This window comes from Cygnus olor, chromosome 1 (genome assembly GCF_009769625.2).
Source record: "Cygnus olor isolate bCygOlo1 chromosome 1, bCygOlo1.pri.v2, whole genome shotgun sequence".
Taxonomy (NCBI): domain Eukaryota; kingdom Metazoa; phylum Chordata; class Aves; order Anseriformes; family Anatidae; genus Cygnus; species Cygnus olor.
The window spans coordinates 71,179,563-71,192,843 of NC_049169.1; the positions used below are offsets into that span (position 1 = coordinate 71,179,563).

The 13,281-nt window shown below is 41.4% G+C and overlaps 1 protein-coding gene across 1 annotated transcript in view; it reads left to right on the forward strand.

Annotated features, from left to right (window-relative positions):
• LOC121064063 (potassium voltage-gated channel subfamily KQT member 1-like) overlaps positions 1–12,950 on the forward strand; it is a 498,888-nt gene extending 485,938 nt beyond the window's left edge. Inside the window, exon 16 of the mRNA XM_040545255.1 lies at positions 11,462–12,950. Coding sequence (XP_040401189.1) covers positions 11,462–11,617 — 156 coding nt within the window. The 3' untranslated portion in view covers positions 11,618–12,950. The remainder of the gene's footprint in view (positions 1–11,461) is intronic.
• The last annotated feature ends 331 nt before the right edge of the window (positions 12,951–13,281 follow it).

A 13,281-nucleotide genomic window follows, 5' to 3' on the forward strand; every position in this document is an offset into this window, starting at 1 on the left:
TGACATATTATAGATTATATTGAGTTTGTAGATCAAAGTCATAGTTCAAGGTTAGGAAAAGTAATATATGAGCACGTAGATGTGAAGCTAAGCAATTAAATCTCCGGGGTCTCAGTAGTCCCAACAAGTATCTATTTTATTAACGAATTTTAGCTTATTGACCTGAAAAAGATCTGTTTTCCCTCACAGCAGAAAGTTGTGTTCTATGGCTTCCCAGCTTTACCTGTAGAACCTCAAAAAAAAAATAGTAATCCAAAATCTTAATTAAATTCCAGCACCAGTTCAAATTATTTTACTAAATGCTGGGGCAGTGAAATTTTACCAGACCATTCTCATACTCCTACACCTCAATGTTCATGTTAATACATGTCCCTTTTTATTGCTGTGCTTTTTCTCTGCAATGATATAATATGAAAAATAAGAGGCGTGCAAGAGGAAAATGATTGTCTCTGTGAGCAGGACCTATAATAGTCTTCTCCCCAGCAGTATTCCCTGCAGTATAAGGCTAAAGAGCTGTAAGAGTGATAGTAAGTACAACAGACTTTTTTTCCTTAATTAACAGTGCAGTGCTTCACAGCAGAAAACTCAAGCAGGTTTCTGCTGACTTAGCATATGCCTTACAAGGAAGAAATCTATCTGGTAATTATGGCTTTGAGTCTCCCGCCCTGTCTCCTGTTGTTTGTGTAAGACACTGGTACTTCTGCCACAGGCTTCTTCATACAGCTGTCCCGTCGATGCCAGCTTTCATAGGTAATCCATCTAGCTCAGCAGAGTTCAAATAAGACACCTCCCTTTCTTAACTTTAATTAATGCTTTATTTGAGTCTCCCCTGGGGATGTAGCAATGCTGATTTTTCAAACTTCTCTGTTATTTTTCAAGCACAAAAGAAAAGATCCACAGAAGAGTTTCTGGATTGGGAAAAACTATTTCACTCAGTCTCCTACTCTCGATCAGTGTTTTAAATCCCTGTGGACATCTCTTTAGCTACAGAACGTATTATGCAATTAGTTCTCTAGCTTGAGAAGGAGAAAAAAGACAAATCCAGTCAAATTCATTTTCCTTGCAGTCTGTTTTCATATTCTGCATCCACAATTACCGTAGCTATAGCTAGTTCATGCACAGATTTATGTTGTCACAGACCCTCACCCCACCTATTGCTCAGATCCCTCCAGGTGCTGAGCAATCTCATCTAAAGTCAGAAAACATTTCTTGCTGTGTAGTTGCTTTTCCTGCATTTTGTGTCTGTGGCTTTACAGATCTGGGAACAAATACTGTGGCCTGGTGCAACTGAGCTGATACAGAAACATCCTCAATGTGAGGTCACTGTGGCTGCAAAACCAGATCAGGCAGTCCACCAGTCCCCATTACTTTTTCAAGAATTGTTTTAAAATATATGTGTGACAGTGCTGTTAATCAGGCTTGATATACATAAGCAAGCTAGTAAAATACATCAAATGACAGATAAGCAAGACAGGCTAAAACCATAGGGTGCAGAAAAGCATGTTTGAATCATAAGAATCAAGAACAGCTACACCCTCAATCAGCACCGTCTGATAACATTTTACTTGCTTTGGGTTTTGTGTTTTAATGAGCAGAGAATGGTGCTTTGTAATCCTTGTTATTTAAATGCATAACACTACTTTGTGCTTCTGTAGCTTCTTCCTCAAATTGTGTTGCATGCATTAAGCAAGACCTGTGGTATCTCTCAGAGGGTGTGAGAGTTTCAATTAATTTTTTATATAAAGGTGACCCTAGAGGCTTTTCCCATGCAGAGCTGAAGAGAAGTAAGAGAAGAAGTTTTCATTCACGCTTTTCAATCATGCATAGTACAAAGGTACGGTTTTCACTTTCCATGATCTATACAAGTTAGCTCCTATCAAGTTTATTTTATCAGTCTAACTGAAATAAGGCACAGCAAAATGAGTGTCCAGGCACAGATTCCCCTGGAACAATGAAAGGTGTGTTGCAGATTTGATTTCCTGACATCAGCACAAGTCTGTGCACAGACCAACCCTAAGTTTTGCTAAAGGGTTCAGCTAAAATTGTATGACAATTCTTTGGCAGAACTGAAAAGTGAAGCCCAGGTGGTGGCCTCCCAGGTGACACCCTCTGATCTCTAGACAATCATTTTTTTTTGCTTTCTGTTTTTACACATATTTTTTATATACATATATATATATTTATTTTTTTTCCTGGCATAACTACAGTGCCATATTTTAGCCTTGCTCTGCTGTGTCCAGTTCAATCCTCAAAGAGCCAAGAGTAGGAAAGACAAAGGGACACCACCATCTTTTCTCTTCCTGTCCTCTTCCAACATGGACCAATCTTCTCTTGCTTCCTTCCTAGTGCCAGCAGTTGAGTCAACATTTTAGACTGCAATTATCTTTTGTAGGTCTGTGACTTCTGTTTTGTACCAAGACATACATCAATTTCGTATGATTTCATGTCAGAAAAAAAAGGAGGAATGGCAGATTATTTGATTCATGGGACTAAAATGTTGATGAGGGTTATCCAGAAAGTGATTTGTCCTAAATGCAAGAAGGTCGTGCTGGGGAGTAAATCAGAGCTCAGGTTTATGAAGTCTTGGTCTAGTCCTACAAGAACAGCCTGGAACTTTTCTAGTACTTACATGTCTTACTATCTAGATCGCCATCACCATAATGCCTGTGCTCCTCCCAGTAGCAACACTCCCTCTCCCTTTGCCTTTCTTGCCAACCTAAAAGAAAAGATGGACTGCTAACCTGAAGTAAAGCTTTTGTTTGTGCAAGTGTGTCAAAGGAGGGAAGCTATGTATCAATACTTGTGATAAGGCATACAAATGTTACCCCGTTAGACACACTCCACCGATTGTGCTAACAAGTTGGTAGCATAACCAGATATCAGGTTATTAGACCTGGACTAAGTGAATTCATGCACTGATTTCAGCATAAGTAATCCTTGCAGCTAAGCTAAGAAAAACCAGTCATGAGGCTGGTGGGGCTAAAGTTTGTTCTTAGGGACAAATTTTAGTACAGCTTAAAAAAGCAAAAGTAAAGGCAAAACAAACAAAGTGTAGATGGTTTGGTACTATTTCTTTAAAGGTTTAGGTGAGGCATAAATACTGAGTTCATTACACCCATCTAAAATGCTGAGCTTAACACATTCATCTCGTGAAAGGCTAAGGTCACTTCTTTCTCAATGCTCCTTTGGCACCATTTAAATACTGTGTCACATTTTCTTTCTTCCTTTTTCTCTCCATCCACTATTGTTTAGAGATTTAAAAATTAAATTAATCAGCATCTTAGAACATAAGTTCTAAGGTTGCTTTATTGTGAAATTAAAGCGTGAATCACAGTAGCTGCATATCCACCTTTGTGGCTGGACTAGCTTTGTTATTTTTCTGTGTTGTTTCTTTCCATGCTGGTTTTGCAGCAGGACATGTAGCCACACAAAATAATGAGCTATGAAATGGCAGTGCGTCATCCAGGGTGTGGCTGAACAGCGATGTCGCAAAGAGAGATGGCAAGATTACAGGGAGGATCTGAGCAGAATCTGAAGGAGGGTGAAGAATGAAATGTCCTGCAACAACAAAAATAACCATTTATGTATGTAAATCAGGAGAAAAGGAGTTCTTCAAAGACTGATTTACCTACCAGGGGAAAATCATGGGGGGAAAAAAAAAAAAAAAAAAAATGTTTCAAAGCACTGGCTGCAAACAGACACACAGGTGCATGTGAATGTAGCTAAAATGAGACAAACTCCCTCAGTTGTTGCAGCATGTCCAGCAGCCAAGTGCTGCTGCGTAATTACAGCTGTGGAAAGCTCTCATGTCCACTCGAGGAGTGGCACTGCTCAAATTTCTTCAGCTGGGAACAAGTACTTCTGGGAGCATTAGAAATGAAGCTGCCTGGTTTCCTGAAGCTCTGTATTTTGTGGTTGATTAGCTGAGACTAATAAGGGGCAAGAGCTGAGAATAAAGCTTTTCCTGTGGTCAGGGCATCCTGTGTGGATTCTCTAGGGTCTAATAATACGGTTCACCTTCCTCTTCTGTCTTTCCTTCAATGAAGCACCAAGTTTAATGTCTATCTTCTGCACAAGTAGCAGACTTTCAGTAAGCTGTCCAAACTTTCTATCTGTAAGAATTCTGTCTCTCTGTCAAAAGTGTCTGAAACTAGCCAGCTTACTCCAAACCTGCTGTGGTAATATAGATACACGATCAGGTAAATCTCATTTACTTAGGAAGTTAGAATCCATTTAATAAAATAAAAATAAAAATAAAAAATAAAAAATGAAATTAAAAAAAAAATAAAAAGTCACACCTTCACCGAAGCAATAAAGCTTATAACAATCTGTGTGAACCAGATCTGTTTCAGAAATCCAGAGCTAAACTCTTGAGAGCTGCCTAGCAATTAGGCAAATGGCATCTTACACCAGGACCAGAGACTGCAAACACAACTCATATATTGCAGAGGTTCATCACTGCAACCATGGCATAGGAAATATAAGTATATAATGCTCACCAAAAGGGTACCCGCAGGAAATACCCCAGGAACAAAGCGCAGAGGGACAGACCTTTGTGTTTTCATTTAAACAGGAAAGGTAGATGGAAACCAAAACAAGTGAAGCTATACTTAAAATAAAGATTACTATATTTTAGGCCACCAAAAGTTGTAACACCTGACCTAAGAATGGGTGGGGATGTTTGGAATAAAGGAAGGGAGGCCTGGAAAATTGTGGACTTATCCAGATAAGTTTGATGGAATGAAAATAAACAACTGATATCTGCTAAGGGGTATATATGTAGAATAAGTCAAAGAAGACAGTCTGGTGGTTTATATATATTTTGGTGTTCAGAGAGAATTGGTCTTCCAGAACAACAGGCTATCATGGGAAAGGTTTCTGTGTTGTTTTTACTCATGTACTTTTGAGGTTAGTGGCAAAAGCTCACATTGACTAAACCTTTTTTTTTTTTTTCACTATTTTTACTTTCAGCAGAACAAAGTCAGGAGCTTCACAGCTAAATGTTGGGACTGGGAGTGCTGGCAGTCAGCTACCATTGACATGCAACAGTGAGATGTTTCCCTGTGTTCGTACCACCCAGCAACCTTGCTTTGGGGTACAGCATTGTTTTAGGATTCAGGACAATTTCAAATCTGTTACAACTCATCCCCAAAACAGTCAGTTAATGGGAGCCTGTTCATCAAAGATGTTTTGTTGTTGTTGTTGTTATAAGAGGAGAGACACACTGCCAGTTCTCTGATAATATTAATGCCAAAATCATTTCATAAAGGATGCCATGGTGTATGCCAATTACCATTCCTCAGAGACTGAAAAAGCGTGGTGTAGATATATCCTTGTGTATATATGTGGATGACTATTTTAGGAGACTCCAAAAGCTTATCCTAAGGGCATTGTCTTGCAAACTGTTGACCATTCTGGCTCCAGTCCAGTAAAGCACTTAAATATTTGCTGAACTCAGCAAGATTCTTCACAGTCTTCAAGCTAACACATCCATAAGTGCTTTGCAGGACCAGCCCCCCGGAGGCTGAACAAGGGCTGTACCTTGGACAAGAGAAGTCTCCCCAAGCTAGTCGTGGTCTCTGTGGCTGGCATGGCTATTTGCTTCCTTACAGACAGCTTCCAACAGACCACATCAGTATGCACATTGGCTGGCCATGACAAAAAGTGGGGAAAAATGGCTTCACTATTTAACCTCAGAGAAATTTTGCTAATGGGGGACAAGTCAGGTGAGATGGAGAGAGTTTTGCATAGAGCTTTGTTTTGTATGTAGTGCTGTAGAGAAAATATTTCCCTTCACAGAAATCAGCAGTCTCTGGATGACAATAAATCCATACAGGGACATGCTAAAAAATAAAGTGATTCCTAAAATAAACAGTTCAGACTTCAAATTGTACGATAGGCAATTAGTATGTTTGAATAATTGGATGTAACTGTAGGCAGACAAGACCAAATGTGCATATAAAGCTAACCATAGGCTTTAAAGGATCTAATCAAATCAGTCCACCATCTAGTGCAAGGAGAAAAATTGTGTGACAGAACTAGTCAACATGAGAAAATGGCCCAGATATCTGGATAACGAGCTTAAGCTAAACCAATATGTTACACAAGTCAGAAATGGAAACATCCATAAAATGGATTGCACTAGTTTAACTAAATCATATCTGATTTTGCTAAATTAATACCATTTCCCCCTGTGAACTAGACCTTAGGTGACCTGTGACAGGTAACAAGCTGGGAAATTTAGAAATATGTCAATGCTCATGACAGACAAAGTTTCACATACTCTCTTCTCCCCATACAAAATAAGTCCTACCCATCGAACTACTCTTTCCAAAGCAGTCAGGGTTAGAGCTCTCAAACAAAGTGTTCGGATGTCAGAGCGAATGGAGCCTGCTTCATTTTAGCTACCTTAGGAGCATGGAGCTGCAGCTAAGGCTGGAAACAGAGGAAATGTGAGGCTTTTGGGAGGGCATGTCTAGGTGGTAGGAGGACAAGGAGCTCAGAGGTGGGCCTCTGCTAGAGAAGGGGTGTTCAGTGGGGGCCCTGGTGGTTTGGAAACCCTGGGCTGCAATGTTGTGTTTGTATGCAATGGGGCAGCTGGCCACAGCAGCTCTGGCCCCAGAGCTGTGTGTGGTTCATTTTGCAGCATCACTGGAAAATATCACATAACACCTTGTAGAGACTCTGGGAATGCCCTTGCTCGCCTCCCATGGCCACTGTGCTTTGTTGGCTTTTGGTCATCCATGCTTACTTTTGCTCTTTGTTGTAGGATGAGGGCTGATGATGTTGGGGAGAGAAAGCCTGGATGCCCTCTGGGGCATCCAGAACCAAAGCATTCGTCATACAGTGGCTCCAATAGCAGGACATGGGGCTCAACAGCACAGTGTGGCAGCCCTGCCACTACAACTTGGGCTGGCCTGTTGGCACAGTCTCATAATTTTCCCTGCTTGAATCAGGCAAATAGGAAGCCAACGTTGATCCAGCTTAAAACAGCAGAACTTACTGTTGCTCTATGACATTTTGATTGATAACACAAACTGGTCTGTCTTCTCTCCCTGCTTCATTTCATGCTGCATCCCTGGCACCAGCAGCCCAGACATGTTTCAGACAACTGCATGAAGGCTGTACAGCTCAGCCATTTTGATCAGTTCATGTAGAACCACTACAGGCAGGGAGACAGCAGAGTCTTAAGGAGGTAACAGCAATTTATTTTGATTTATGGGGTTTAACTTTTGATACAAAGCTCCACCTACTTAGCAACATATGAGCATGTTTGTGGGTTTGCAGATTCACTTCAGTGCTCCAGCAGACCATCTTCCCCTTCTGCTGCTCCTCTGGAAACAGTTCAAGTTAGTGTGTTGTGCACATAATTGATAGTGGCTTTTCCAGCCTCCAGAAATAATATTAAAAAGATAGGCACAACCTGGGGGGAGGTATATTTCTGGATTAAAGTGAGAGGATTTGGGAGAGATCATGTGCCTGCTCCAACTGAGTTTTCCACACATGCATTTTGTTTATAGTGTGCATGTGCAAAAACATGTCAAAAAGCTCTCGGGGGAGTTAGGAATCTGTCCAGCATGTGGCAAATCCCCAGTAAGAGCCAGTCCTCCTCTGTGCTGCTGCCATTCCTAGAATCCTCTTTGCCACAAGGCATTTCTGCAACGGGAGTTCAATGAGGTATTCAGATAAGGGGTTGAGAACCAGCTTTCAGGAAGAGAGGCTTAAAAGCAACCACAAATGTGAAAGCCAACCTGTTGCTCAAGGTTAATGACAGGGACATGCTGTGTCCCAGAAGGTGACTGACCCGGTTCCCCTTCAGGGCTTGCTGTGGCTCACTGGAGCTGGCTGCAAGACGTTTTCTTTGTCCATCAGTCCTGCATGTCACCATAGAATCCAGCCCCTTTCCGGGGGGGGATGTTAAAATGAATATACATTTCAACACTCCTTCAGCTCACCTCATAGCCCCAATAACAACCGAGTAATATTTTAAACTGCTTTTGCTGTCTCCTTTCTACAGGGCACTTGAAAGGATATAAAAGCATTTTAACAATTTTATAGGTTGTATCTGGAGCTCTTTTGTGATGTGGGAGAACAGAAGTTTTGTTGCCATTTGCCCATGGACAGCTGCCAAACTCACCTGTCTCCAAGGAGCCTGCGAGGGGCATATCACATCTCTCTGGAAACTCTGTGGCTGGGCCGGATGGCTTCTCACTTTACTCAGCCGAGAAACATGTTGTGCAATTTAACCCCTTACCCGTGCACTTGTCTGGCTCTGTTATTCAAAACCAGCAGCTCATCCTGTTTGCAGCAAGATTTAAGGAAAGCAGTAGCTGCTAGATGGTTTGAGAGAAATCTAAAACCAGGCCTTTTTTCTGAAAAACCCTTATCCACGTGAAAAGTCTTTTAATCCTACAAGTTATCCAACTGACTTTAGTCAAGTCTTTAAGTGTCCCAAACTCTCTTGTCAGTCTTTAATCTGGATTAACTAGCCCCCAGATTTGAACACTTTTTATACGGGCTCCAATTTGACAAGGTACTTAAGAATTTGTCTTTCTAACTAAAGTTTTACCAGCTAAATTGCATTTTAAAAGTTAGGCATATGTTAAAGTATCTGAAGCAAGAAAGTGGTGTCATGATATTGTGAGTAAAATGCAAAGCTAAGGATTAGAAGAGACCTGCCACTGACCACATTTTACATGTCACTAAATTAGCACTGTCCTGCTTCTAATCTCAAAGATGTCCTTTAAAACTCTCCTGTGTATCTGGCTGGAGAATTGTGCAGCCTGGTTTGTTAATGCTGAGGAAGCATTTGCAGTTCTTTGCATGGAAGGTGTGACAGAAGTATAGTGTAATCAACTCCCTTATGTATCAATTTCTCTTTTTTTTTCCCCCACAAATGAATATTTACATTCTCCACCCTCCTCCTCTTCTGGAAAGAAAAGTGCATGGAATTATTCCTATCGCATTCTTTTACTGAGTTAGCAAAATGCAGAGAAATATAGCAAGTTGAAATGATATGGAACATGCAGGCATAATTTATCTAAGATCAAGTGTGCAGATCAAAATCAACAAAGCCTTACAGAAGAAAGCCCCAAAAGATCTTTCATCTGCCTGATCCCATTTCCCTGCCTACACCTTCTTTAGCCTACTGTAATATATTCGTTCTGCTTTAGTTTCTGCTCTGCACAACATTTCTGCTTAAGAAAGATTCTGTTGAGTCATTACCAACTTCAGCCAAACAGGCTTTTCAAGAATGGAGAAGAAAATAAAGGCTGTGGTTTTTAAATTAATTCCATGCTGCTTAACCCTTCGGCTGCTAGTGATTTCCAGACTTCCAACCAAGTTCATGCTTAGCAGAGGATGCTTCTGCTTTGTCTGAGAAGAGGATGCTTCTGTTAGTGACCGCATGAGAGAGGGAGGGACCTGCCACAATTGCCCACTCTCTCCCAGAAGCTCATGAGACAAGGGAAAAGTCGGAGTTGCCACTGGTGTCACAGGAGGCAGAAGCAACTTTTCTGGGGTCCCTTTGCCTGACCAAAGATCATCAGTACATATATGAGTTGCTGTTCAACTAAGACTCACCTGAAGCCAAGCACCAAGTGCCCCTCGCCTGGGGAGTGCTGCAGTGAGCATCCCCAGTCCTCCCACACCCACAAGTGCTGCCCTGCCCATCCTGGCCACTGCTCAGGAGGTGCCAGCTGTGCCCCTGAAAGCACCCAGAAGAAGTCATGGTGAAAGACGATGCTAGCCAACCCACGCCATAAATACCCCCTCTTCACTGCTTGAAAATACTGCCTTGGATAGACCACACCCTTGAATAACCACACCAAAGCAGGGACAGGGAGAGGGGCATTTCTGCTAGAACATAGTAGCTGTGAAAGCAAAATTGAAATCCAAATTGAGAGATGAGTATGTCTCCCCTCATGAGGCAGGAGTGAGACTCCAATCATCCTTCCCCAAGAGAGCAGCAGATTGTATATAGGAGAGAAGAGTGGTTGCAAAAATGATATAGCTTAAATAAGCTCCTGGTACCTTGAGTTTTGAGGGGCCCCCAGGGGAGCAGACACTTGGAGTGAGAAAAGGCAAAGGAAGGGAAAGCAGATAACATGATTTTCTTTGCACTGGTTTTTAAAGCAATCTCTGCCTGCTAAACTTTCAGTCCATGCTACCAATGGTTATTTCCAAAGTTATCTTTGCACAGAAAAAGGCTGGAATCCTTCTCACTCTCATTCTCTCTCCCTTTTTAATGAAAGCTCAGTTTAGATCTGATATCACTTTAAAAGGTTTGCTATCAAAGTTTATTAGACCCACTGGGACAGATCACAGTTTTCAGAGGCTCAGACTTTCACAGGAGATAACTGTAAAGTAAACCATCCAATGTTCTTAAAAGTGCTCATTTTTCTTGGGCTCATCTATTACACAAAGCTGCACTGTATTCAAGCATCATTATAAGCAATCCCAATGGTTTACAAGCTGCTGGCCACAGTTTTGCCTTTAGAGCAAACTACAGCAGTCAACAGTCCGCAGCCTGTCCTGCTGGCTGACATGAAGTTGAGCAGGATGCCATCTGCAGTTAATGTAAGCCCTATCATAGCAACACAATAACGCCCCTTTGGGCTCCTAGATACAGACCATGATTTCAAGAAGTGGTAGGAAGAAATCGAAAGTTACTTTTCCCTGCTTAAAATAAATAATAATAATTAGAAAACACTTCTCTGTCTAGGGACTGCATGAGAAGTTTCAGATGGAGAGCAATGAAATGAGAAGAGAGATTAGCATGTCAAGCTTCCTATACAATGGTTGTTTGCTTTTTTAAATGAAGTCATTGGTATTATTATGTGGTTTTTGGTAGGCTATCCTCCTAACAATGCATGGCAATAAACACTATATCTAGTAGGATCTCTGACTGCAACATGTATCACAGAGGCATCTATTTACAGTGTGAAGGGAGGGGAGCAGTTTAGTTTCCCAAGACAGGAATGGAAAGCTTAACATACTAAAACAAAACTAGGGTGGTGATGAATTTTTTTTTTTTTTTTTTTTGGGGGGGGGAGGGAAGGGAGGTGGGAGGCAGGATAAACCTAAGAAGGAAAGATAGTTTCAGGGCAGATATTTGCAGGATGCATCATCATCAAGAGAAGTTGTCAATGCTGGGAAAATGCTGGGAGACAAAATGGCTGACAGAAGTGGTCAAGTGCTGGGGCTACCAAACGTCCTGGCCTTCTGCTGCCACGTCACATCATTTTACACCCTTCCCTGTTACTTCATAGCATCCCTGAACTTTCTATTAGCTAGAGAGGCAGACTGTACAAAACTGGAATAGTTCTTGGTTCTTGGGGACTGCAGATGCCAGCACTCCCTGCCAAGCTTTCACCTCCCTGAGCTTTTCACCAAAGACTGCCTCTCACCAGCAGCATATGCAGCCATTTGACAGCTCATCTGCTTTCTGGTTTCTTAACAGGTCATGCAGATGGACCAGAAGCTAGATGACATCCTGACCATGCTCCAGGCTCACTTTGGGGATCAGCCTCAGGCACAGATGTCAGGGCCAGCCACCCCACCTGTCAGACAGCTACAGATAACCTCGGATTCCCCACCAATGAATCGGAAAATTTAAAAGCCGGAGCACAGCCACATGCCACCCTCTCATGCTTTTACATCTGGTCTTGGTGTCTCAGGATTCAGCTGTGTTGTTGGGGAAATGAAATATTCTGCTGTAGTAGATTAAATAAAAACAGAAAGAGAAGCGGCAGCAAAAAGCCAGTCACGGCCCTAGGAGAGCACATAAGTTTTGCATCTGTTTTATTAGCCATCGTTAACTAACCTATGTCAGCTTGTGGCAGTCCCTTGCAGACAACCCCATTTAGGCTGACTGCACACGCACAGAGTGCTTGGGTAAGGTAAGCACCTAAGCAAGGGTTAGGATGACCCATTCATGGACGGAGGGGAAAAAGGGCTGTTTTTTTGGCATTTAATCACTAAGTTTAATCCTCACAGCATGCCTAAAAGGGAAAAAAGAGCCAGCATTTGAACATGAAACAAATGGAAATCAGTGAACAGGAAAATTAAACAGCATGTTTTGACTTCTACCAAGCAGTGAGGATCATAAGAAGGGCAGATTTATATGCTAGTGTGAATGACAAAGTAAAGACAACAGGCTACTGATTAAAAATATGGAAGTGTACACAGGCTGGTTGACATATGAAAGACTGAAGCAAAGACTTCAGCTAATTAAAGCAAAGGGTTGCAAATAAGATGAGATGCATGTTAGAACAGACAGGCAAGAGAGATAGTATCTGCGTAGGCTTACTGCACAAGAACACTCTAATAGCTATCAGCTACGCTGACGACTGTTATGCAAAATGTTCTCAAGCTTTTACCTTCATTCAGCAGTGGTTGTTGACTCCAGTTGCCTTAATTTTAACATAAGAAACCTGTATGGTAATTGGCTGTGAAATATCTGTAAAGCTCGGTTCAAGTCACTGAGTAACACAGTGCTGCAGGAGGGCTGCAGCTGTGATTGAGAATGGCAGGGTTTCTTAAAGAAAACAAAAATGCACATACTGTTGATGAAAGCTAATCGCTGTTTAAATAAACTGCTGTATATAATTTTAAATGCTAGATTTTTTTTTCCTTGTAATTTGGTTGTAAATTGAGAGCATATGCCGGCTGATATACTGTCATTGTGAAATGGGTCCTACCTGGCACACCAGAAAAGGGATGGTACAACACTGTTGCTAAATATGTAAATAACAAATTGAGCTAAAAAGGGTGTAGTGCTTTTTATTCAACTCTTTTTAATATATTTACATAACCAACTGTTTAAATGAACAGAAGTCTGCAGAGCAAAGACCTGATTCCTGGGAAATCCTAAATATATTCTATTCTCACTGATATTTATGGAAGCAAAGACTGCCTTGCATTTAACAGCAACCTGAAAGACTGGTCCCTTAATACTCCTTAATAAAATAAATTTATTTGGACCAATGAGTGGTCCATTTCAATATAATCAAATTAGTTTCTATTACCTGTCCCTTTAAAACTCTTTCCCAGGTTTGTGTGTCTGGGAATTCAAGCTTGGAAAGAGCACTGTGAGACTGATTCCAATCTTTAGATAGCAGGCGCGTCTTAGACAGAATATTAATGATGTGTGAGAGGCAATAAAAAAAAAAAAGCAATGTGTTTTTAATTAAGTCAGCTGACAAGCTGCCGTTCCATCTTGTCTGATTACTACAGAGTTACTGAACATGACCAAATACAGCATGTAACATGAGAAAATGG